This window comes from Dama dama, chromosome 12, assembly GCF_033118175.1.
Source record: "Dama dama isolate Ldn47 chromosome 12, ASM3311817v1, whole genome shotgun sequence".
Classification (NCBI taxonomy): domain Eukaryota; kingdom Metazoa; phylum Chordata; class Mammalia; order Artiodactyla; family Cervidae; genus Dama; species Dama dama.
The window spans coordinates 2,328,328-2,354,451 of NC_083692.1; the positions used below are offsets into that span (position 1 = coordinate 2,328,328).

At 52.5% G+C, this 26,124-nt stretch overlaps 1 protein-coding gene across 7 annotated transcripts in view; it reads left to right on the top strand.

Moving 5' to 3' along the window:
- Positions 1-26,124, top strand: part of TTC7B (tetratricopeptide repeat domain 7B) — a 265,869-nt gene that overhangs the window by 30,249 nt on the left and 209,496 nt on the right. For all 7 annotated transcript variants that reach the window (XM_061156423.1, XM_061156424.1, XM_061156421.1 and 4 more), the window contains exon 3: positions 1,908-2,076. In XM_061156423.1, coding sequence (XP_061012406.1) covers positions 1,908-2,076 — 169 coding nt within the window. The remainder of the gene's footprint in view (positions 1-1,907; positions 2,077-26,124) is intronic.

Below are 26,124 nucleotides of genomic sequence, written 5' to 3' on the forward strand. Positions count from 1 at the left end.
TCGACCACCTTGGCTTCGCCACGCTCTGGCCAGTGACCTGTGTGTCGCCCACCCCATCCCAGCCATAGATTACGGGATAGTGCCGCTTCGTGGTGTGCGTCCCTCAGCTGAAAACCTCAGCCTTGTGTGGCTGGGGTTCCAAGGAGGATGCTTAAGAGAGGGCGATAGATCTGTTTCCTTACATAGACGTCTGGGTCGCCTCTCCTCTCCCCAGGGATAAGTGAGGGTGGGGAAGGGCCCAGGATGAGGCTGGCACACGTGTGGGCGGGGAAGCCAGCCTCTCTGATGGGGAGGAGGATGAGACCATCAGAGGACAGCCTGAACGTGCACCCTCCGGGAGGGACCCACTCAGTCCCCATAACCAGCTGGAATGGCTCAGTGAGAAAAGCTTGTCCCTGGAAAGAAAGAAAGTCTGTTTCTTACACCAGTTTAGAAAGCCTCTCTCCTCGGGTTATTTGAGCTACAGTCGGTGGCACAGCCCCAGTGCTGTGGGCTCAACCCTCCAGGACGTCCACGGAACCGCCTTTGTTGAGACCGGTGCTTGCCTGTTTTGTTCATAACGCACGCCTTCCATCCTTGGCCCAGGCCTGAGGCCTGAGGGGAGCCTGTTTTATAGCAGCTTTTTTGAAACATAATTCACATGCCATAGAATCCTTGTTCAGATTTGACGGAGAAATCAGAAGCTTTAGAGACAAGTAAAAGTTAAGAGAATTGAGCACCACCAAACCAGCTTTACAACAAATGCTAAAGAAACCTCTAAGCAGGAGACACCAGAAAAGGAAAAGACCCACATAAACCTCTCCCCAAAATTAGGAAAATGGTAATAAGATCATACATATCAATAATTACCTTAAATGTAAATAGATTAAAGGCACGAACCAAAAGACAGAGACTGGCTGGGTAGATGAAAACATGTGCATGTAGGCACTTCCACTTAACCACATCACTCTACTTAACACTTCAAACTGTATGTAATTATTTTACATTGTTAGGTTAATCATGTTTGCATTATGGCTTGCAATTTTAATGATCCTTTTATTTTTTGGTCTGGGTATTGATTGTGAAAACTGATAAGCATCTTCTACTATTGCAAAAAAAAAAATAAGGTGTGCAATTTAATGGTTTTTAATAGAGTCACTAAAAAAAAAAAAAATCCACCTGCAATGCAGGAGACCCTGGTTTGCTTCCTGGTTGGGAAGATCCCCTGGAGAAGGGACAGGCTACCCACTCCAGTATTCTTGGGCTTCCCTTGTGGCTCAGTTGGTAAAAAATCTGCCCGCAATGCGGGAGACCTGGGTTTCATCCCTGGGTTGGGAAGATCCCCTGGAGAAGGGAAAGGCTACCCACTCCAGTATTCTGGCCTGGAGAATTCCATGGACTGTATAGTCCATGGGGTCACAAAGAGTGGGACACGACTGAGTGACTTTCACTTCACTTTTACAGTAGAGTCACAGAGCTGTGCAAATATTACCTCAATTCTAGAACATTTTCATCACCCCAGAAATGAGCCTGTAACCATCAGCAGTCACCGCCTATGCCCCCGCCCTCCCAGCCCTAGGCGGCACGTGTCTGCTTTCATCCTCGGGAGACCTGACCATCCTGGCCAGTATCTGCAGCCTGTGTGACTGGCGTTTTCACGTGGCGCCGCTTTTAAGGATTGGCTGTGCAGGGGCAGGGGTCATTACTCTGTCCCTGACGATGGCAGAGTGATATTCCCGGGGGTGGGGAGACCACCTGTTGCTGCCCCCATCAGTCGCTGGGCCAGGCGCGCCGTTACCGCCCGGGGCCCTGTGGACGGCGCGGCCCGGAAGGCTCGCCCGACGGTCCGGGCGTGGAGAGCCGCAGGCCCGACGGGAGTGTCAGGCGTGCATCTGAGGACAGTTTCTTTTCTCTCCTCTCCCCTCCAGTCAGAATTCCTTCAGGAGTCCAGTCTGGTCCTGGCCAAGCTGCACTACGTGGAAGGCGACTACGAAGGCGCGCTCAGCCTCTACGCCCGGGTGGGCCTGGAGGACTGGCCGCTGACGGGCGTGCCCCCCTACCGGCTGCGCATGGCCGCCGACGCCTACGCCACCCAAGGTGAGGCCGCGCCGCGCTCCGCGGGCGGAGCCCCGGCGCTCGCTGCCCGGGCCTCGGGGCCTTCCAGGCGCGCACGGCTGACCCGTGCCCTCGGCGGGCGTCATCCCCGCCCGCTCCTGGCGAGGCAGCCGGGGCTGCCACACCGCAGGCTCTGGGTCATTCTAAGCCCGGCGACGTGGTGTTTCCGCAGAACTGCAGCTCCTCAGCTGTCCTTGCAGGAGAAATAGTTCAGTCAAGTTTCCTGATAATTCATCTGCAACTTAAGCAGGGACCATTCTTGGTGGCTCAGCTGGTAAGGAATCCGCCTGCGATGCGGGAGACCTGGGTTCGATCCCTGGGTTGGGAAGATCCCTGGAGGAGGGAAAGGCTACCCTCTCCAGTGTTCTGGCCTGGAGAATTCCATGGACTAAATAGTCCATGGGGTCACAAAGAGTCGCAAAGAGCGACTTTACTTCACAGCGTATAAGCAGGGTTTCCCCACTAGCTCAACAGTAAAGAATCCACCTGCCAAGAGGGAGACCTAGATTCAGTCCCTCGTTGGAAAGATTCCCTGGAAGAGGGCACGGCAACCCACTCCAGTATTCTTGCCTGGAGAATCCCCATGGACAGAGGAGCCTGGTGGGCTACAGTCCATGGGGTCGCAAAGAGTCGGACAGGACTGAAGCGACAGCATGCACACACACGCACACACAGTGTATATACAGACATCCTTGTCGGATGGCCAGTTGACACATGGCTGATTTTGTTGGTTGACCACATTTTTATTTATGAAGACCACCTCGGCATCCCAGTGATGATAGTGGTAAAGAACCCACCTGCCAATGCAGGAGACGTAAAAGATGCAGGTTTGATCCCTGGGCCAGGAAGATCCCCTGGAGGAGGGCATGGCAACCTACTCCAGTGTGTTTGCCTGGAGAATCCCATGGACAGAGGAACCTGGGGGCTCCATAGGGTTGCAGAGTCGGACACGACTGAGTGACGCAGCATGCTGGGTTAATTAGGGCTCAGTGGTTGGTGTTTACCTGGGGGCTTAGAGGCTCAGGGCACAGAAGAGGGAAGTGCTGCCGTGTTTGCCACAGAGGACTCTATAATCTAGTCTGGGGGAGCTCAGTCCCATGGGGAAGAGAATGACAAGAAGGCAGGACATCACACTATGACCTTTACAAGTTGTCACTTACCCATCTGTGAAATGGGTGCAATCACAACCATTTCATAGAGTTCTGAGGACAAAGTCACATAATACATGTAAAGCACTTACTAAATGATATTCTGAAATGTTAGCCCCAAACAAAACAGCAAATGGGAAAAGCCAGGCCTGGGTAATAGCTTTTCAAAGGAGAGATGACTGTGGGCCAGTGGGGCCAGGAAGGCTTCCTGGAGGAAGAGGGGCACTTAGTGGACCTCTTAGGGCCTTGGTAAGGAGACCTTCTGGAGCTCTCCTCCCCTTCCTGCCACACCGTGGCCACACAGAGGCCCGGGTCACAGGCGGCCTCCCCCTCTGGAACAGCAGTGAGCTGGCCACTCATGTGCAGCTGCGGTCCGCCTCGGGTGCCCTATGCTGAACAAGACCCATGCCTGCTTGAGAGCTCTGTGCCCGGGCGGCACATTCACCTGGTTCCCCGGGAACCTTGCTCCAGGACGTCCAGGATGTTCAGGTCCTTCTGATTAATCTCCGAGTCCCCGTGGGCCGTCACTGCGACAGGGCGCTGGGGCTGACGGTCCTGCGAGGCCGTCTCAGCGGTTCCGAGGGTCTGCGCCACACGGCCACCCTCCTTTGCCTGGAGCTTACCCGGCACCTCACACGCCCTGGGCCATGGGATGGGGGGGTGTGTGTGTGTGAGATCTGGGGCCCGGCACCTCACATGCCCCGGGCTCTGGGATCTGTGTGTGTGTGATCTGGGGCCCGGCACCTCACATGCCCCGGGCTCTGGGATCTGTGTGTGTGTGTGTGTGTGTGTGTGTGTGTGTGTGTGTGTGTGTGAGATCTGGGCAGGGTCAGGACTCTGCAGCAAGAGCAAGGCGTCACCTGGCGGTTCCCAGTCACCTGGCGGTTCCCAGTCACCTGGCTGGGGCCTGGGGGCTTGCACCCAGGGGCTGGTTTGCCCGCTGGGGACGGCGGGGCTCTGAGGGGTGCTTTAGCACCCAAAGCTCGGGTCCGGAATTGGGCTCTGCCTCAGCCTGGTGGGGCAGACTGTGCTGCCAGCTTAGTCTCACGGCTGCCACCCAAGCGGGCAAGGAGGGCCCCAGCTCGAGACTGGCCCTGGGTGGTGTGTGATGGCGATGGCCCCAGGACAACTCCAGGGACATGCCCTGGGGCGCTGTCCCTCCTTCACCAGAGTAGGCCTGGGCGGGAGTCCCGGGCAGGGGCCCCTCGGGCGGGTGGGCACCGGCCCACAGCCCTCCCTCTGCTGCCTGCAGGCTGCCGTCCGCGTGGACTGAGCCGCAGGCTTTCACAGGTCACCTCCACTCTTCCAGGGGCCCCTGAGGTCTGACCCGACCCGGGGTCTCAGCCAGAGCTGGGAACATCCCTGAATGTCCACATCTGCTGGGGCAGCTTTGGCCGGGACAGTTTCCCTTGGCTGGGTAACGTTAGCCTCGGCTCGTGGGGAATCGGGAAACCAACACTGTGCAGTTACAAGCACCTCCTCTGGGAGGTGAGTTAATCCTCCAAACCCCTAATTTACAGACGAAGGAGACGCGGTGGGGTGAGGTCACTAGGGATGATGTTGGTGCCGGCTGTGTGCCAGGCGCCGTGGGCATTATTTGGGCGTCTCAGCCAAGCCTCACCACCACCCTGTGGGATGGACGCGACTCTTCTTTCATTTCACAGATGAGCACGCTGAGGCCCAGGGAGGTTGGATACGCTGCCTGGGGCCCTACAGCCGGACTCAGCCTCGGGCCCCTGCTCCCCTGCTGAGAGTCGGGAGGGGGTCAGACTGCAGGGTGCTCAGCTCCAGAGTCCGTGTTCTCAACCACCCTGTTCTGCTGGCGTGTGGGTGGGAGTGTGCCCGGGCCAGTGAGGTTTCCGTAGGCAGAAAGCGTGCAGGTCTCTGGAGAACCCCCTGATTTGCACCCACAGCCCTCCTCCTGGGCCCCCTTCTTGTGATCCCCCAGCAGCTGCTCATCCTGTCCCAGGCTTCTGCCTACAGGCCCCAGCCCGCCGGCTCACCCTTCCCGTCTTCTCTGAGGCCTCCCCCGGCACTCACCCATTCAGAGTCCACCACATTTGACAGTATCACAGCGCAGGAGGTTAGAATCACCTGAACGTCATATTGGAACCAGCTGTACTGTTACCAGACCCTCCCGCCAGTCTGTGACTTCCACTCGAGGAAGAAATGTTTTGCTTGAGTGCCGTCCTCAGAACCTAGGTGTCTGGCGCGTAGTGCTGTTGAGCGTGGAAGTGTTATTTGCGTTATTTGCTCAGTCATGTCCAGCTCTTTGTAACCCATGGACCACCCTGGTGGCACAGACCACCCGTCAGACTCCTCTGTCCATGGGATTCTCCAGGCAAGAGTGCTGGAGTGAATAGTCATTCCCTTCTCCAGGGAATCTTCCCCACTGGGGATTGAACCCACGTCTCCTGCACTGCAGGCAGATTCTTTACCATCTGAGCCACCAGGGAATACCCTGGTGCATAGCTGATGCTCAATTATTGATCGGAACTGATGGAAGTTCCCTTGCTTAGATTTCTACTGGGCAGGGTGCCCATCATGTAATTTAGGTGATTCTGGGCGCCTCTGCTTCTAGCTGTGATGGTCAGATGCGTTTTCTTTGCCCAGTGCTAACAGTGAGCACATCTCGCGCATTCAGACTCAGTCGCTGCCCGTCATGAGGAATGCCTGTAAGGGCATGCCGGCATCGCGTGTGACAGAGCCTGGCGTGGGTCCTTCCCCAAAGGTTATACGGTTCACTTCATTTCCATTATCAGGGAGCCTCCACGTGGATCTCAGCTCCCCTCCAGCCCCCCAGCTCCTTCCCCCTTTCTCTTAAACCTCAGAAGACGAACAGAGAATGAGAATAAGAGACATGCAGGAATGCTTCAGCTTCTGGGAGAAGTGGGTTAATCAAGTGAGTAGAGGTCCTTGCTCTGAGTACAGATTGAGGTACCACGTGAATTCTCCAGGACACCGAGTGGCCACAGACGCTCTTTTTCCAGGCGGGGAGGTTTGGGAACAGTGAACACGTGGCCACCATCTATTTTGGGACTTAGATCTGCTGGACACCGGCTAACTTTATGCAGCTAGGACAGCGGGGGCTGTAAGTGGCTTGTCCCCCGAGAGATGGCCTCTATCAATAGCCGAGGCCGGTGCCCTGCCGCAGTAGGGAGCACCGGTGCACGGCCCCGGGAGGGAAGGCCCGCAGCCCTGCGGGGAGCGCCTGCGCGAGGCTGGCGGCTGCTGTTCCGCCCCGCTCCGCTGGGGCGCATCCTCGTCTGTCCGACTGACACCCAGCGGGGCGGCGGCCCGTGGCAGCCCTGGAACGCGGAAAGGAGAGCCGTCTGGGTGAGCAGGTGACACACGTCAGCCCGCTGGCGAGAAATTTCCTGAGAGCCGCAGCCGCCAGGCGCCTGGGGGAAAGGAGAGACCGGGGACACGCAGGCCTCTCGTTGGGCGTGTCTGTCGGAGCTTGGTTTCTGACCCAGGCAGGACCTGCAGGGGGGTGCAGACAGGAGACTGTGCCGAGTGAACAAACGGGGCGCACAGGCCCGAGGCTGGGCACCGGCGCCGCGCGGAGGGAGACCGGAGCCTGGAAACTGCTGCGTGGGGTCAACTTCTTTTCAGATAGCCTGGTACCAAAGCAGAGGACTGACCCCCAGATACAAACGGGCCTTCACAGCCGTCTCATACACACGTCTCGCTTTCCACTGGGGGAGACCGTGCCAGAGAAGGCAAGGGACGCCGTCGCCTGATGGCTCACAGGCAGGGCCAAGAAGGGGAGATATTTCTTGGTAGGAAACTTGTCGGGCTGTGTGATGTCTGTGGCCAGGTGGTGGTGGTTTAGTCACTCAGTCATGTCCGACTCTTCGTGGGATTCTCCAGGCCGGAACGCTGGAGTGGCTTGCCATTTCCTTCTCCAGGGGATCTTCCCACTGGGATCGAACCTGGGTCTCCTGCGTTGGCAGGCGGATCCTTTACCCCTGAGCCACCGGTGCCAAGGTGGAGAATGCGGTTACAGTGCTGGGAGCCGTGTGGGGCCTCCGCTGCCTGCTTATGCCTCCTTTGTTCCTGGGTTTGGAATTGCTCCTCTGACACCGCGGGCTCAGAGTTTGGGGTTTTGGAGGCAGACTTTCCAGGTTTGGTCTCTAGCTTTGTCACGTACTAGCTTTAGGTTCTTGTGCAAATTCCTTTCACCTCACTGGGGCTCTTTTGTTTTTTTCATCATAAAATAGAGGTGATAACGGTTTCTACACTACAGGGTTGTTGTCGGGAATGAGTGAACACATGTAAAGCACTTAGCACCATGCCTGGCAGATCAACAAAGGTTAGCTATTTTTGTTCTTATGTAACCCCTTAGTTTAAACCCAAATGGACACATCTCCTCAGCAGCCTCTGGGAACATCCAGCTGTGGGAAGAGGGGAGAGGCGCTGTAGGGTATCTGCTTTGTGTGGCCGAGGGTTTGGCTGAGGATGTGGGAGAGCAAGCGAGGCTGGAGGCCTGGAGCGGTGCTCAGGGAGGCAAAGCTGCTGGTGGCGTCTGGGGGCGGCGGGTGCAAGGGGCCTGGGACGGGGGGAGCGGGCACCTAACAGGACTGCTTGCTGGTGGGGCCAAGACAGAGTTCATCCCGCCTGTCCCCAGTCTTACCCAGGGCTGACCCAGAAGGTTGGAGGTCTTTAGAGCTGCACCCACATTCGTGGTTTTATCACAAGAGGCCATTCACGTGGGGATGGAGTGTTTGATCCAAGCAGCCTTCCTTTAAGACCCAGGAACAATTCACTGCATTCCCAGATAGCGGTCTTCAGAAGGGACGTGCTGAACATGCTGGCTGAAAAGAGACAGCAGAGGAGGAGAAACTGTCTCCGCTGGGCCCCAGGGAGGAGGGCGTGTCCCTTACCGCCAGACCTCCCTTCTTGGGCAGAGGCCTCTGCAGACCTCGTGGGCCTCTCGCTTCGCGGAAGTGCAGGTGTAATGAGCACAGCTTTGTGGAGGTGGTAACAGAATTATAGACCAGCCTCCCCTTGGAAAAACCCTGATGCTGGGGAAGACTGAAGGCAAAAGGAGCAGGAGGCGGCAGAGGATGAGATGGTTCAATGGCACCACCGACTCAGCGGACGTGAATCTGAGCAAACCTCGGGAGATAATGAAGGACAGGGAAGCCTGGCATTCCCTAGTCCATGGGGTCACAAAGAGTCGGACACAACTTAGTGACTGAACAACAACACCCACCCCCCTTGGGAATGTTGCCCCTTCCTCACGTGAGACTGGCCCGCTGTGTGCTGAGCATGCCGTCCTGGGGCGCAGTGTCAAGACGGAAGAAGATGCTTGCCTGTTGGGGGCAGCGCCCAGGGCCGTCAACACAAACCTTTAAACGTGGAAAGTCACTCAGTCATGTCTGACTCCTTGTGACCCCCAGGGACTGTAGCCCACCAGGCTTTCCTGTCCACGTGGTTCTCCAGGCAGGAATACTGGAGGGGGCTGTCATTTCCTCCTCCAGGGGATCTTCCCCACCCAGGGACTGAATCCAGGTCTCCTGCATTGCAGGCGGATTGTTTACTGTCGGAGCCACCCGGAAAGAGAGATGGGACAGCTGCTGGGACAGGCGGTGCGGAGGGGCTGGCCACTCACTCTGTCCGCCCAGCCCGCCGCTCAGCAGGTGCAGTGAGCGAGCGCGCTGTGCTCACAGAGAGGATGGGGGCAGAAGTGCCGACCCGAGTCAGCAGCCACAACATCCCAGAAGGCCAGAGCCGCACCGCGGACGCGTGCAGGCGGTGAACCCAGGCCTCAGACTCCTGTGAAGTTCTGCCGGGAGCCGCAGGGCAGGGCCTTCCAGCTGCGGGTGAAAGGAGACCACCTCAGTCTGACTGTGGCGGCAGCTGGCCTCGGGGCTCGAAGCCAGGGCTGCCTTCTCTGCACTTCCCAGCACGTCTTCCCCCTGCGCTGTTTCCCTTCTCAGGCTCCAGGCTCTGCTTCTCTTGGGCGGAAGTCTCAGAAATCTCAGCCAGGTTCTCACCGGGTCCTGTAGGCCCTGCCTGGGTCGCCCTTGCACCCTCGATGCCATTCCGGTGGCCAGTGGGTGCCCTGCAGCCAGCTCAGGACCCTCAGGAAGGCCGTGATGAGGCGGGTGGGCCCTGCAGGGCACTCGGGGGGGAGGTGTCCCCCAGGCGGCACAGCAGTGGCCCCTCTGAGGATGAGCCTTTTTCTCATCAAAGAGCCCGGCTCCGTATGCTGTTCTCTCCTGGAGGCGACCCCTACAGGGGAAGAGGGGAAGCGACATCTGGGGAGGAGCCAGGTGTCACGGGCTCCCTGGGGGTTCGATGGCAGATAATCCGCCTACAATGTGGGAGACCTGGGTTGCGTCCCTGGGTCGGGAAGATCCCCTGGAGGAGGGCGTGGCAACCCCCTCCAGTACTGTTGCCTGGAGAATCCCACGGACAGAGGAGCCTGGCGGGCTACAGTCCACAGGGTCACAAAGAGACGCGATTCAGTGACTTAATACTTTGCAGGCGACTGCTCTGTGACAGTCATCGTGACTAGAGGTGGCCTTGGGACCAGACCACACAGGCAGCCTCCGGGGATGATGGGGGGCTCAGAGGGGAAGAAGGACGTGACTGTCCTGGGTTCAGGGTGAGAGCCAGAGCCCGGCAGCGGGAGCTGCACGAAGCCCTGTTACTCCCGTATCTCGAGACCTTTCTCACAGCCGCAGCCATCTCAGACTTCTGCCACCTTGAGAGGTGGGGGTTCCTGTTGGTTAGCGTTTACTGAGCCCTCCCAGAGCCTGCGGTGGTCTCACCTGAGAATCCCATGGACAGAGGAGCCTGGTGGGCTACAGTCCATGGGGTCGTGAAGAGTCGGACTCGACTGAGTGACTCACACCTTCACTTTCGCGAGAGCCAGGCGAGCCGTCGGCAGCTTCCCCGCTCGAGGGCGCTGCATCCTGAGACCAGCCCTGTGCTGCAGGGGTGGTGGTCTCTGCGGAGAGGGCTGAAAGCGCGCGTTTCAGAGGTGAGGTGGGATTCAAGCCCAGGCCCGGGACTCCGGAATCCAGACTGTTTCTGCTCGCTCGAGCCGCCCTGCAGTTGGATTAGGGATGTCACTGGGGGAACTGTGGTGTCAGACACCTGCTCACCCGTGATGCTGCTCTGCACTTCTTCAGCAATTTAATCAAAGTCCCACTTTTCTTATCTACACAATGGAAATAGCGGTACTCTGACACGAATCCTGAGAAGAACGAATGAGACACAGCAAGGAAAGGCTCTGACATATACAGACCTGAGTCAGCAGAAGGTCTGACCCCAGGTATCCTGGCGATGGGTTCGGCCCTCCCCTCGGCCCTGCCTGTCACAGCGGTGATGCTTCTGTCTTGAGGCTGACCTTCTGCCTCTTCCCCAGTATTTCACTTTATTATTCCTCTTAGTACAGACAAGACACATGTGCATTATATAAAAATAAATACAGACCAGTCAAAAGAACGTTAAAGTACCCATCACCCCGTCCCCCCAGAGCCAACCTTTGCAGACGTTTGAGTGTTTCCTTCCAGATCGTCTCCACAGACATCATGTGTGTAGCATTTTTTTTTTCTTTTATAAAATGAGATTTTATCACATATACCGCTCCGTGACCTGCTTTCGCTGTGACAACAGATGCATTTCTGCAGTGTCTTAGCGGCTGTACCGCAATGCGTTCTATGGATAAGCTATAATATGTTTAGCTGAGAAGGCCTCTATTTTTGGCCGTGTGGGCTGTTTTCAGCTTTTCTCGGCTACATGCAGGGCTGTGATGAAATGAACGCCCTTCCAGCTTGGTCGCCGTGCTGGCTCTTAACTGTGTCCCCGGGAGAGGTTTCTAGAAGTGGGGTTTCTGGGTCAGGAGAGGAGTGTTTCCAGACTGTCCTGCAGAACAGCTGTACCCGTGTGCTCTCTACCCGCGCTGTGTGGGGCCAGCTGCCTTTCATTCCAGCCTCTGGTCTGAAAACGAACATTTATTTTTCGGTTGTGTCGCGTATAGGCTATTTGGAAAATTAAGGGAAAATGTAAAGCAGGAAATAAAACCAGTCATCCTACTGCTGCTTGAGCTAGTTAATAACGATGTATTTTTAAGAGATATATAGACAGACATTTATATCCATCTTCAAATAAATACGATTTATGTGCTGCGTGGCGCTAAGTCGATTCAGTCGTGTCTGACTCTGCGACGCCATGGACTGACGCCAGGCTCCTCTGTCCACGGGATTCTGCAGGCAAGAACACTGGAGCGGGGCGCTATGTATGCCCTCTTCCAGGAAATCTTCCCAACCCAGGGATTGAAGCCACATCTCTTAGGTCTCCTGCATTGAGAGGCAGGCTCTTTACCACTAGTGCAACCTAGGAAGCCCATAAAATTTATAAATATATTTTGTGCACAATTAGGATTGTGCTATATACACTATTTTATATTCTACTTTTTTCACTGTATGTATATATGTGTGTACATGACAGTTATTTTTCCATGCCATTAAATATTTTTGAAAGTGGTTTTTAAAGGCTGCACAGTGGTATGTATGCCTTATGCATATTTTTGAACCAACTGCCTGTGGAACATCTGTGTTGTTTCAGTTTTTCATATTATAAATATGCTCCACAGCTTTCTAGAAAAATAACTTTATTGAGATAGAATTTACATCCCATGAGGTACAACCTTTTATAGTGTACAGTTCAGTGGTTCAGAGTTGTGTAACCATCACCACAGTCAATTTGAGAACATTTTCATCACTGCAGAAGAAATCAGCGCTCAGAAACAGTCACCTCCATCACCTGATTAATCACCGCCCCCCGGGCATGTGCTGTCCTTAGTCACTCAGTCGTGTCCGACTCTCTGTGACCCCATGGACTGCAGCCCGCCAGGCTCCTCTGTCCATGGGATTCTCCAGGCAAGAATACTGGAGTGGGTTGCCATGCCCTCCTCCGGGGGATCTTCCCAACCCATGGATCGAACTGTGGTCTCCCGCATTGCAGGCAGATTCTTAACTGCCTAGCCAGCAGGGAAGCTCAAGAATAGTGGAATAGGTAGCCTATCCCTTCTCCATGGGATCTTTCTGAGCTAGAAATCAAACCGGGGTCTCCAGCATTGCAGGTGGATTCTTTACCAGCTGAGCTACCAGGGAACGCCCCCACCCCCCAGGCGTAGTCAGTCACTAAGCTGCTTTTTCTCTGTTGATTTGCCTATTCTAGACATTTTAGATAAATGGAACGTCGTTACATGTGATGTTTTATGTCTGGCTTCTTTCACTTGGTGTGTTTCCAGGGTTCTCACATGTTACAGCATGTGTCATTCCTTTTTATGGCTGAATAACACTCCATTGTATAAATATGCCACATTTACATTTGTTAATCCATGCAGAGTTGATGGACGTGAGGTGGTTCCTACTTTCTAGCTGTTATCAGTAATGCTGCTGTGAACATTTGTGCACCAAATCTGGGGTAGATGCATGTGTTCCTTGCTCTTGGGTGTACACTTAGAGTGAAATCACTGGCTCGTATGATAACTCTGTGTTTAACTTTTCTGAGGAACTGCAAACTATTTTTCCAAAGAGAGCTGTATTACTCTGAGAGGTGCTAGTTTCTCCACGTCCTTGTCAACACTTTATCTGCTCTTTTGATTACAGTGGTCCTAGTGGGTAGGTGAAGTGGTATCTCATTGTAGTTTTTGTTTCCCTAACGAATAATGATGTTGAATAATTTTCTTGTTCCTTTCGGCCATTTCTGTATCTTTTTTGGAAAAATATCTTTTTAGATCCTGTGTCCATCTTAAAAGTGGGTAACTTTTTTAAAAATTATAATTATTGAGTTATAATAGGTCTTTATAAAGTCTAGATACAAGTCCCTGTATATCTATATGGTTTTAAGATGTTTTCTCCCATTCTATAGGTTATCTGTTTACCTTCTTGATGGGGTCCTTTGAAATGTAAAAGTTTAAGTTTTGATTCATTTTAGTTTCTCTATTTTTTTCTCTTTTGTGCTTTTGGTATTGTATCTGAGAAACTGTTGACTAATCAGTGTCACAACATTTTTTTAAAAAATTTAAAAAGAGTTTTATAGTTTTAACTCTTACATCTACGTCTGTGCTCTACTTTGAGTTAATTTTTGTATATAGTGTGAGGTAGGGGCCCTACTTCATTCTTTTCTCTGTGGTTATTCTAGCATCATATTGAGACTGTTTTTTCCCCATTTCATTGTTTTGATGTCTTTGTTGAATTCAATTGAATATAAATGTCAAGGTTTATTTCTGGATTCTCAATCCATTGCACTGGTCTGTATGTCTACATTTATGCCAGCACCGCCCTGTCTTTATGTGTAGCTCTGTAGTAAGTTTTAAGATTGGGAAGTATGAGTCCTCCAACTTTGTTATTCTTCCCGAGGTTGTTTTCGCTTTTCTGGGTCCCTTATATTTCCATATAAATTTTAGACTCAAATTGTCAGTTACTGTGGGGAAAAAAAGCTTGCTGGGAATTTGATAAAGATTATGTTGAATCTGTAGGTCTGGTCTACAGCCCGCCAGACTCCTCTGTCCATGGGATTTTTCAGGCAAGAATACTGGAGTGGGTTGCCATTTTCCTCCTCCAGGGAATCTTCCAGACCCAGAGATCGAATGTGTGTCTCCTGCATTGCAGGCGGATCTTTATTTGATGAACCATCAGGGAATCCCCACTCTTCTATTAGGCTGGATTATATTGATTGATTTTTGTATGTTAAAGCCAACCTTGCATTCCTGGAATAAGTCCCACTTGGTCATAGTATATAATCCTTTTTATATGTTGCTGGATTTGGTGCACTAACATTTTGTTGAGGATTTTTAATCTATATTCATAATGGTGTAGTTTTCTTGGGATGTCTTTGTCTGGTTTTGGTATGAAGATAATACTGGTACCATAGAGTGAGTTGTGAACTGTTACCTTCTCTTCTATTTTTTGGAAGAGTTTATAAAGGATTGGTGTTGATTCTACTTTAAACATTTGGTAGAATTCCCCAGTAAGCCATCTGAGCCCAGGCTTTTATTCGGAGGATGTTTTTTGATTATTGATTCAATCTCTTGATACTCTATTGTTTTAATACACTTAAATAGTCTTTCCTTGTTCTTCGCTTGCTTTTTCATGGCATCTTTTCATTGGAGCCCTGAGCTTCTGATCATGGCAAACAATCCTGGTCAGAAAGGAATGCTCTTCAGCCAGTTATCATTTTCAGGGTGGATGCCTGTGGAATAGTCTCTATTTTCTCCTCCACTAATATCTTGAGTAACCTGGATGGACTTAGATGTCATCATACTGAGTGAAGTAAGTCAGACAGAGAAGGAGAAATATTGTATGGCATCCCTTATATGCATAATATAAAAAGATATTATACAAGTGAACTTATTTACAAAAGAGAAACAGACTCACAGACTTAGAGAACAATCTTATGGCTGCAGGGGAAGACTGAGGGGATGGGCTAATTAGGGAGTTTGGGATGGACATGTACACACTGCTGTATTTAAATGGATAACCAACAAGGTCCTACTGTAGAGCCCAGGAACTCTGCTCAATGTTACATGGCGGCCTGGATGGGAGAGGAGTCTGGGGAGAATGGACATGTGGAGGTGTGGCCGAGTCCCTCTGCCCTCCACGTGAAACTACCACCCCAGTGTTAATCAGCTATACTCCGATATAAAATAAGTTATAAGAGAATAATCCTCACACCGTGAGTAGCAGCTCACCCCATGTTACAACGTAAACTCAGCACATGTGGTAGCCAAAGGAAGCAGGACTACCTGTGTTTGCAGTTGGTTAGCAAGTCGCCCTGGTGGATGGGTCCTAGTTTTTCCTGCTAGGAAAGTGTCAGCCACTGCCAGTTGTGAGCAGGAGGAGTGACTTAATAAGTTCATGAGCGAGAAAGATTTTTCTGGCACATAGTGGAAAACAGATTAGAAGGAATTAAAGATTATGAGGAAGGAGAATGGTTGGAGAGGTGAGCTGGCTTTGGGTTCTGCATTTCAGGGGGCTTGACTTCTGGAGGCTCTTTCCAGGTGTCTGGACTCCGCCAGCAGAAAACACTGGCAGGAACTTAGAAGGCAAGAGGAAGGAGGGGCTGCCTCAGGCAGCACCTTTGACAGCAACTGTATCTCTTCAGTTGTTCAGTTGTCTGTGCAGCCAGACAAACCTTTCCTCTGTGGTTTTGGCTCCCACCAGGGAGCTTCTGCTTCCTTCTGGGTCCCACCCAGCAGCCCCACTTCTCCACTCTTTAACTCCACCTCCTCCCTCGATTCTTTCCAGCCCTGGGATGTTCGTGCCTCTCTGTTGTTGCAGAGTTTTGGGATGCCATGCCATCGTGTTTGGCTTCTCATCCGTTTCATCCCTTAGGCAGGCAGTTCCACACATTAAATCTCCTTTATTTGAAAGAACTAGAGTTGACTCCTTTGTCCTAGCTGACAGACACTGCAAAAACCTGAATTGCAGTAGGCCATGGGCTGGAAGAAGCACAAGGTGGAATCAAGATTGCCAGGAGAAATGTCAATAACCTCAGATATGCAGATGACACCACCCTTATGGCAGAAAGTGAAGAGAAACTAAAAAGCCTCTTGATGAAAGTGAAAGAGGAGAGTGAAAAAGTTGGCTTAAAGCTCAACATTCACAAAACTAAGATCATGGCATCTGGTCCCATCACTTCATGGGAAATAGATGGGGAAACAGTGAAAACAGTGTCAGTGTTTATTTTTTGGGGCTCAAAAAAAATGCAGATGGTGACTGCAGATGGTGACTACAGCCATGAAATTAAAAGACGCTTACTCCTTGGAAGGACAGTTATGACCAACCTAGACAGCATATTAAAAAGCAGAGACATTACTTTGCCAACAAAGGTCCGTCTAGTCAAGGCTATGGTTTTTCCAGTGGTCATGTATGGATGTGAGAGTTGAACTGTGAAGAAAGCTGAGCGCTGAAGAATTGATGCTTTTGAACGGTGGTGTAGGAGAAGACTCTTGAGAGTCCCTTGGACTGCAAGGAGATCCAACCAGTCCATCCTGAAGGAGATCAGTCCTGGGTGTTCATTGGAAGGACTGATGCTGAAGCTGAAACTCCAATACTTTGGCCACCTAATGGGAAGAGCTGACTCATTTAAAAGACCCTGATGCTGGGAAAAATTGAGGGCAGGAGGAGAAGGGGACCACAGAGGATGAGATGGTTGGATGGCATCACCGACTCAATGAACATGAGTTTGGGTAAACTCCGGGAGTTGGTGATGGACAGGGAGGCCTGGTGTGCTGCGATTCATGGGGTCGCCGAGTCGGAAACGACTGAGCGACTGAACTGAACTGAACTGATGGAGACGGTATGTGTGCTGTGTGGTTGAGGAAGGAATGAAGGTGATGGTGAGATTTGTGGCTTAGCCCTCTGGGCAGGTAATGCTGCTGTTCAAGCAGGTGAGGATCACAGAGAAGCCGCCAGTCTTCCCAGGAGGGTGGGGTGAAGATGCTGGGGTGCAGGAGCGCCGTGTCCTCTGTGACCACAAGGGGGTGCTGTGCAGGGACCCATCCTCATTCTGCTGCTCTCAGCAGGAGCATCTCCAGGCTTTTGGTTTGTTGGTCAGGACTCGGGGATGGACAGTATGTACATTTGGTTACAACCCAGGAGTTCAGGGGACCACAGAGAGTGAGGCAGGCAGGCGGTCCAACATGTAACAGGGGGATGAACCTACAGGCAGATTGCCTGCCAGGGCTCGGCTCACAGAGGGAGAAGGGATGCAGGTGACAGACAGCTTTCCCCTGGGCTTGACCTAAAACACGTGAGCATTTGTACATCTGTGGCAGATTTAATCCTTAAGTAGGTTGAAGTTAAAATGTGATGAAGGCTGTTAGCAGTCCGAGGCTGAATGTACCACAGAAAAACCCACACTGCGGTCATCGGGAGTGGACAGCATTCCCTGCCCCACCCCCAGTTTTCCCTTTCTCCTTCCTGTTGAAGCTCGAGTTCTGGATGAGCTCTGCTGACCAGGATGAGTCTAGGCCGGGCGTGCATTTTCCCAGTCCTGGAGACTCTGGCCAGTCTGGCCCGACTGGGTCCAGGTCCCACCCACACTCTGCTCCCCTGCCTGCCGGCTGCATGCCTGCCTGCCTGCCTCACCTCTGCCAGCTCATTCCCACCTCCGCTTGGATTCCGCCTCCAGCCTGGAGTCTCCCTCGCTGACAGCCTCTCCAGCACCATCATCCACTCGAGCCCTCTCCTTCCTCCGATTCCACCTCTCTTTCTAGTGAACACCATCCAGCTTGGCATTCGTTTTTGTTTAATTATTTCACATCTGTCACGTGCCTCTCTCAGACTATGACTGCATGATTAATGAACTCACTCAGCCAGCAATTATGCGAGTGCCTGCTCTGGGGTGGGCCCTGGGCCGGGCCAGGTCTAGGCTGCTGGCTGCAGATGCCAGCATGTGCACCAGGGTCCCTGCTTGCCACACAGGCGTACGTGTGCTGGGCTGGTTCTCTATGCATTTTCCCCTGGCACCCAGGACCACACTATCTATCTTCTGTAGATAAAGGCCACCTAAGTAACAAAAATTTCTTAAGCAGAAGTGCAGTGTTTTTAGTGTGTTCTGAAATGCTCTCCATTTTAAAAGAAAACAGATTTTGGCCTGGGCCTGCTATAAGACAGATAATCTTGTCTCTAACTCCTCTTCTGGCCATGCTCACCTTCAGGTGGAATCATCTCAGTTTGTGACCTTTCAGTCTGTTGGGCTCTGAAGACCCCATCTCCCAGAGCTCGTTTTTGTGAAACCCAGGGACGCTTGGGCCTCCTCAATGCAGTCTTGTCCCCTGCAGTGCATGCCAGTTGCATATTTTTCATTCTTGGGATTTGGGTCCTTATTTCTAGGATCCCCTTGAGGCTAGCCAGGTTCTAAAAGATCACGTGGTCCCGGCTTCCATTTTATATTTTAAAACCAGGACTCCTGACTCCTAGCATAGTGCTCATGCCGCCACAGCCCATCCCTTGGCTTCCATCATTTCCAGACCGTGTCTGGTGTTCATTTTCTTCCCCCAAATGTTCCTGATGCTTTGGGAATGAAAAAAGCATCCATATTTGGAAAGCTCAGAGCTCTCTGGGGGCGGGAGCAGAGCACAGACTGTACTGCGGAGAGGAGGGTGTCAGAGCTGGCTTTGGTGGCTCCCTGCCCCGTCCCTGGGACCAGTGCAGCAGAAGAAGCTGTGCTGGACCCTGGCTGGGCCCCCCTGCCCAGTCCCTTGACCCATGAGCCAGAGACCTGTGTCTGCCCTGCAGGGCACGGTGCAACCTTGCAAGACAGGGAGAGGAGCTTGGGTTTGTTAAGCTCCTACTATGAGCCAGGTTCTGGAGTAACAGTAGTCCGTTATTAGTAATCACAGCATTTTTAGGGGCTTCCCAGGTGGCTTCGGTGGTAAAGAATACGCCTGCGAATGCAAGGGCGGTGGGTTCGATCCCTGGGTGGGGAAAATCCCTGGAGGAGGAAATGGCAACCCACTCCAGGGTTCTTGCCTGGAGACTCCCACGGACAGAGGAGCCTGGGGGTACAGTCCGTGGGGTCGCAGAGGGTCGGAGATGACTGAGCACGCAGGCACCTCCACGCACCTGCCCCCAAAGCCGGTACACCTTTTTACGCGGTGCCGCCCCAGTTAAGAGGAAGACTACGAGGTGGGTCTGCGCTTCCGCCCCGGTTCTTTCCCCGCTTGCCGTCAGGCGCTTGCCTTGTGGACCGGGCCGGTACATCGTTTGTGCGGGCCGCCCAGGAGCAGAGACGCCGCCCGAGCGAGGCCGCCTTCCCCGGGGCGCCGGGAGTGGCCCCCAGGCCTGGTCGGACGTTGCCGGGGCTCCTGGAGAACGGGACAGGGGCGACGCTCGGGCTGCTGACCGAACAGCAGCTTTCTCGGGTGCCGTGGCCACGCGAGGGCATCGGACGTCGACGTCAGGCTCGGGAGCGGGTGCCTGAGGCGCCGCCGCAGCGCGAGGCGGGCCCTCACCCCGGGGTGCCTGGCGGTCCCGCCGCCGCCGCCGCCGCCAGAGGGCGCGGAGCCGCGCGCCGGGACTTGCGCATGCGCGGGCCCCACACGCCCGGGCGCCGGGCTGTCCTCCCGCCGCCGCCAGGGGGCGCGGAGCCGCGCGCCGGGACTTGCGCATGCGCGGGCCCCACACGCCCGGGCGCCGGGCTGTCCTCCCGCCGCCGCCAGGGGGCGCGGAGCCGCCGCGGCGTTGCCGCTGAGCGAGGGGGTTCCGGGTTTTGCACGCGCTCGCCGGCCGCCTCTACTAACCTCGGGCCGGCGAGCCTTCCGCGGGCTCGGGGCCGCTCCTGCGGACCGTGCCTCGTGTGGGCGATCCCCCCAGGTCTCGGCCGTCCTCGCCGGGCCCGGGGCCCGTCCTCCGCCGCCCTCTGCGGTCCCGCGCCCGCAGCGAGCCCCGCAGGGGGCTCAGGACGTTAAACAGGGGGTGCAGGTACCCTTGGAAAAGAGCGCGGAGTTGCGGGGGTGCGTTCTGGGCGGGGAGGGTTAGCAGGAGTGGACAGACCTCAGCCCTTCAGGACTGGAAGCCCCTGGTGATAAGGACGCCCACGGAGGATTTTCTTAGTCTTTCCCCGTAGGTGAACCGCGTCTGGAGGTGGCAGAACCTGATCCCGATCTGTAGGGGTCGGGGGTGCACGGCTGACTGGGGCCTCCTAGGTGTCCTGCAGCCAGAGGCCGGCCCGTCACACTGGAGGGAGGCCCTTCCCGCCCGGCAGGAGGGTCCTGCACCTGTGGGGCCGGTCCCCGCGCCTCTGAACTCACCCTGGAGGCGAGCTCGCTCAGCCAGTGCTGTGACCTGGGGCGGATAATGCACCCTCTCTGAGCCCGGGCCTCCCAGGTGCCAGTGGTGAAAAGAAAAATCCACCTCCCAGTGCAGGAGACAGGAGACTCAGGTTAGATCCCTGGGTCAGGAAGATCCCCTGGAGGAGGGAATGGCTACCCACTCCAGTATTCTTGCCTGGAGAATCATGGACAGAGGAGCCTGGAGGGCTACAGTCCGTGGGGTCACAGAGTCAAGGTAACTGAATCACACACACTCTGAGCCTGAATGTCTTATCTGCAGAGTGAGGAGGGGAGAGAAGATAGGGATGCAGTTTTTCCCCTTCAGAAGCTGCTGCTTATTTTTTTTGAAATCTTTAGATCTCTTCAGGGGCAGTGAAATAACAGTTCAATAGAAAACTATCCATGAGTGGAGGGAAGGGGGCGGCAAAGTGGGGGTGGGGGGGTCCTTGCCAAATGCTTTTGTCCGTGTGCAAGCTCCAGAAAATGTGGGAGCACAGGTGTGAGAATGGGGGAGCCGTGAGGCCGTGTCCTGCTGCGGACCTGCAGTGTCAGCTGCCGGGAGCTGTTTATCCCGCCGAGGTGCTCCCTCAGGCCTCGTCCCACCTGGAGTGAATGATTCTGTGAGTCCTGGGAGGCGGGATGCCACACATCTCAGGTTGCAAGTCAAAGCTTCCTGTTTATATTTAGATGGTGTAAGAAGAGTAAGAGCTGTTTTATTGCTGCTGACCCATATTCATATTTCATGTTGGTTGTGTTGATTGACTCCTCATTGGTTCTTATTTGGGGAACAAACAGAGACTTAAGGAGCCCAAAGAAAGTTTGGGGCTTAGTTGAAGGTCCACTGGGGTGATTGGACTTGGTTCTTCTGATACCATGTCTGGCTCAGTCTCTGTACTTTTTGTCTTGTGTTGGAAACGTCTCCTCCATCCCAGTGGTGGGGCTTCTCAAGGGAGAGGACGGGGTCCGCTCTGTGAAGCCCAGCCGTGGCGCCTGGAGAGAACCGTGGGATGGAGAAAGGGAAGGCGCAGCAGCTCACTGACCACTCGGGTTCCTCGCTGTTGTCAGGGCTCCACTTTGTGCAATAGGGATCCCCTGAGGAGGACGAGTCCACTCTTCTTAGGAAAGAAACTGGAACCAAGACCAAAGTTTACATGGCATCATGTGTTAACAATGGAGGAGGAAATGGCAACCCACTCCAGTATTCTTGCCTGGAAAATTCCATGGGCAGAGGAGCCTGGCGGGCAAGAGTCCATGGGGTTGCAGAGGGTCGGACACGTCTGAGCAGCTGAGCACATACACACGTGTATTTGCAAGACCGAGGGTCTGTGCTAGCGTGTTAACCATGCTTGATTCCAAGTGGTGGGGATGCAGTTCATTGCTTTGTCTTCTCGTTGCCCTTCTATATTTTTCAGACACTCCTTAGAAAGTTGAGGAGTATTGCTGTTCTCCCCAGGAAAGGTGTTTAGTTGATAATAATAATTATTGTTTATCAATAGTAGCCCGGGCTGGACTAACCTCATAATAATCAATTAGAGCAAATGCTTTTATTTTCATCTGCTTGATGAGGAAACAGAGGCCCTAAGATACTGAGAAAGTTGCTCAAAGTCACAGAGTTAGAAAATGGAGATGCAAGGGTTTGAATCCAAGTCTGTCTAATTATGTATTTTCATGTGTTTATCATGTTTGTGTGTTTTCACTTATTATTTTACCCAGCATATTGGTTGTAGATCACAGTTTGTGATTTTTGGCACAAAGATTAGAAATGTTACAAGGAGACATAGGATTATCCCTTGACCTACCAATTCTATTTAAGGTATATTTTCAAGAGATGTGAAAACATATGTCCATACAACAGCCAATACGTGAATATCCATAGCAGCATAATTCATAATATCCAAAAAGTGTAAAGAACCCAAGTGTCGGTCAGCTGATGAATGGGTAAATAAAATGTGTTACCTCCATACAATGGAATATTAGTCAGCCATAAAGCCTGAAGCATTTGGAGCTAGATAGAAGTGGAAGTTGTACAGTATCATGAGTGTAATGAAACATGAAAGCGAAGTCGCTCAGTCATGTCCGACTCTTGTGACCCCATGGACTGTAGCCTACAAGGTTCCTCCATCCATGGGATTTTCCAGGCAAGATTACAGGAGTGGGTTGCCATTTCCTTCTCCAGGAGATCTTCCCGACCCAGGGATTGAACCTGTGTCTCCCGTGTTGTAGGCAGACGCTTTACTGTCTAAGCCACCAGGGAAATGTTGTTCATGAATGTAATAAATATCGCTAAATTGTTCACTTTAAAATGGTTCATTTCATGTCATGTGAATTTCCCCTCTGTTTGAAAGAAAGGAATGGAGTATTGATATATGCTACAGTGGTGGCCCTAGTGATAAGGAACCCATCTGCCTATGCAGGAGCCATCAGAGACGTGAGTTTTGTCCCTGGGTCGGGAAGATCCCGTGGAGGAGGGCACGGCAGTCCACTCCAGTGCTCTTGCCTGGGAAATCCCGTGGGCAGAGGAGCCTGGCGGCCACAGTCCACGGGGTGCAAAGAGCCGGACACGAGTGAAGGGACTGGGCGTGCGTGTGCTCGGTCGCTAACTCGTATCTGGCTCATTGTGACCCCGCGGACTGTATTATTGTGCAAACTGTGCAGAAACCCCCTACGCCTGGAGCTTGTCTCGAGTTGTGCTGAGCTGAACAACCTGTGGGAACCCAGTTGTTCTACAGGTGAGAATACACGACCAGCAACCTGGGGCCAGGACTTGCTTTGAGAACCTGGAATCTCTTTTCCTGAGTTACTTCTCGACCTTGGAAATTGAGATCCCTTCAAATTGTCCTGCTGCCTTTGAAGTCCTTGCCACAGAGATGAGGTATTGTAGTGAGGTTTTTCTGGTCCTTCCAGTTTTAAACTCCTCTGTGGATCATATTACAGCAAAGCCCCGGGGCGGGATGTACCTGGCCTCTGCCTGGCTTCAGAGATGTGATTAAGATAAATGAGGAAACAATGCCTAATGCTGTAGTAGTATGTAGTGCCCATAATTATATTTTATAGCCTTTTATTGTGTTGCTTCACTTCATAAGAAATTAATTCCCTGTCCGTGTTAATAGATTAAAAAAAAATGCTTGTTTTGGCTGTTAGTCCTGCAGAGTCATCGGCTCAAGATGGTGTTCTAGTAACTCCACCCTTGTGGCACAGATGAGGCCTGGGAGGCCCAGCCATCCAGGGACTCGCCTCGTTGTTGTTAAATTGCCAAGTCATGTCCGACTCTTTCTGACCCCATGGACTGCATCGCGCCAGGCTTCCCTGGCCCTCACTGTCTCTCGGAGTTTGCCCAAGTTCATTTCTGTGGCATTGGTGATGCTGCCCAGCCATCTCATCCTCTGCCGCCCTCTTCTCCTAGGTGAGAGGGACTCGTGTAGGGAGATGCAGCTCCCTGTGGGAGAGGAAGCCCTGCCCTGTGGTCCAGTTACTATGCCTGTACAATTTGAAACTCATTTTTACTGTCCCCGCTCTTGTCGGACATTGAATATGCTGTCAGCAGCGCAGTCAGGCAGGATGTGGTGAGCAGAGGTTTGCAGTCCGATGGGCCAGGGGCTGAGACTCGGCTTCATCGGTCACTCGGTGTGGCACTCTAAGTTCAGTCTTATCTATAAAATGTTATTAACACCTTCCTTGCAAGGGTGGCCTGGAGGATTTTAAGTGGTGTGTGTCAAACCCCAGGCATAGTGCTGGATGCTAAGTAAGGCCTTGATAAATGAACCTGTATTATTGTGGAAACTGTGCAGTCTTGCATGCCCAGATCAGGCTCGTAGCTAAGGGATCTCAAATTTAGAGAGTCCTGAAAGAACTGGGGAGGGTTAACCCCTCAGTGATCAGTGGGGTTTTTTTTGCCATGAGATGTGTAGCTGTCCGTTTCCTCAGCCAAACTTTGAGGGATGCACAGCACTCTAGGAGAAAAGTTGGAGCTCCTTTTCAGAGGCGATGAAACCTTGGTGTGGAAGGAAACAAAGGGCAGAGTCCGGTTTGCCAAATGATGCTGTTTAAGTGCTGCACTCAGTATGCCAGCAAATTTGGCAAACTCAGTAGTGGTCACAGGCCTGGAAAAGGTCAATTTTCATTCAAATCCCAAAGGAGTGCAATGCTAGAGAATGTTCAAACTACTGCACAATTGCACTCATTTCACATTGCTAGCAAGGTAACGCTCAAAATCATTCAAAGTAGTGTTCAAAAATACATGAACTGAAAACTTCCAGATATACTAGCTGGATTTAGGCAAGGTAGAGGAACCAGAGATCAAATTGCCAACATCCATTGGATCATAGAGAAAGCAAGAGAATTCCTGAAAAATATCTACTTCTACTCCATTGATTACGCTAAAGCCTTTGACTGTGTGGATCACAACAAAATGGAAAATTCTTAAAGAGGTGGGAATGCCAGACCATCTTACCTGCCTCCTGAGAAACCTGTGTGCAGGTGAAGAAGCAACAGTTAGAACTAGACATGGAACAACAGACTGGTTCTAAATTGGGAAAGGAGTACGTCAAGGCTGTATATTGTCACCCTGCTTATTTAATTTATATGCTGAGTACATCATGTGAAATGCCAGGTTGGATGAAGCTCGAGCTGGAATCACTATTGCTGGGAAAAATATCAATAAGCTCAGATATGCAGATGACACCACCCTTATGGCAGAAAGTGAAGTGGAACTAAAGAGCCTCTTGAAGAAGGTAGAAGAGAGTGAAAAAGCTGGCTGAAAGCTGAACATTCAGAAAACTAAGATCATGGCATCTAGTTCCATCACTTCATGGCAAATAGATGGGGAAACAATGGAAACAGTGACAGACTTTATTTTCTTGTGCTCTGGAAATCACTGCAGATGGCGACTGCAGGCATGAAATTAAAAGATGCTTTCTCCTTGGAAGAAAAGCCATGAGACACCTAGACAGTGTATTAAAAAGCAGAGACATCACTCTGCTGACAAAGGTCTATATAGTCAAAGCTCTGGGTTTTCCAGTAGTCATGTACAGATGTGAGAGTTGGACCACAGAGAAGGTTGAGTCCTCAGGAAGTGATGATTTTGAACTGTGGTGCTGTAGAAGACTCCTGAGAGTCCCTTGGACAGTCAATCCTAAAGGAAATCAGTCCTGAATATTCATTGGAAGGACCGATGCTGAAGCTCCAATACTTTGGCCACCGGATGTGAAGAGCTGACTCATTGGAAAAGACCCTGGTGCTGGGAAGGATGAAGGCAGGAGGAGAAGGGGACGACAGAGGATGAGATGGTTGGATGGCATCACCGACTCAATGGACATGAGTTTGAGTAAACTCTGGGAGTTGGTGATGGGCGGGGAAGCCTGGCCTGCTGCAGTCTATGGGTTGCAAAGAGTCGGACACAACTGAGTGAACAACAACAACAAAGATGCACGTAAATAGAGCAATTTGGAGGCTGAACACACTTGAGCTTTGAAGCGTCCAGGGTTTTCGGCTGCCCCTCACTACCTGGCACCCCCTCCCAACCGTGATGGCCCACTGTCCCTAACGTGCGCACAGCACCATTGCTTCCCGCAGCCCACCCTGCCTCAGATGCTTCGAAGGCCGCCTGGGGCAGGGCACACTTGCCCCAGGTCAGGGGCTGTGTGGTGATCTCAGTTCCGACCCCGTGCAGACTTTAGAAGGGCCAGGGCGCTCCTGTTCCTTTTCCCACAAGATTGGGAGGAGGGTGGTACCCACTGCACAGGCTAATGCATGTTCAAGAGCTTCAGAACAGTCAGGTGTGACCTCGATGAGTTTATTGTCACTGGTCTAATCAAAATGTATTACCCTTTAGGGAAAGGAGCTTTCAGAAGTGAGCCCCTCTGTGGAAGTTTCCCACGGGGAAGGGAGATAAATCTTGGGTCCAGTGGCTACTCAGTATTGTTTTCTTCCAAGCCTAAGGACTTATTTATTTATTTTTGTCTTTTAATTAGTTAATTAATCATTCGGCTGTGCGGAGTCTTCTTTGCTGCTCACAGGCTTTCTCTAGTTGCGGTGCAGGGGCTTCTCTTGCGGAGCACGGGCTCTGGGGTGCGTGGGTTT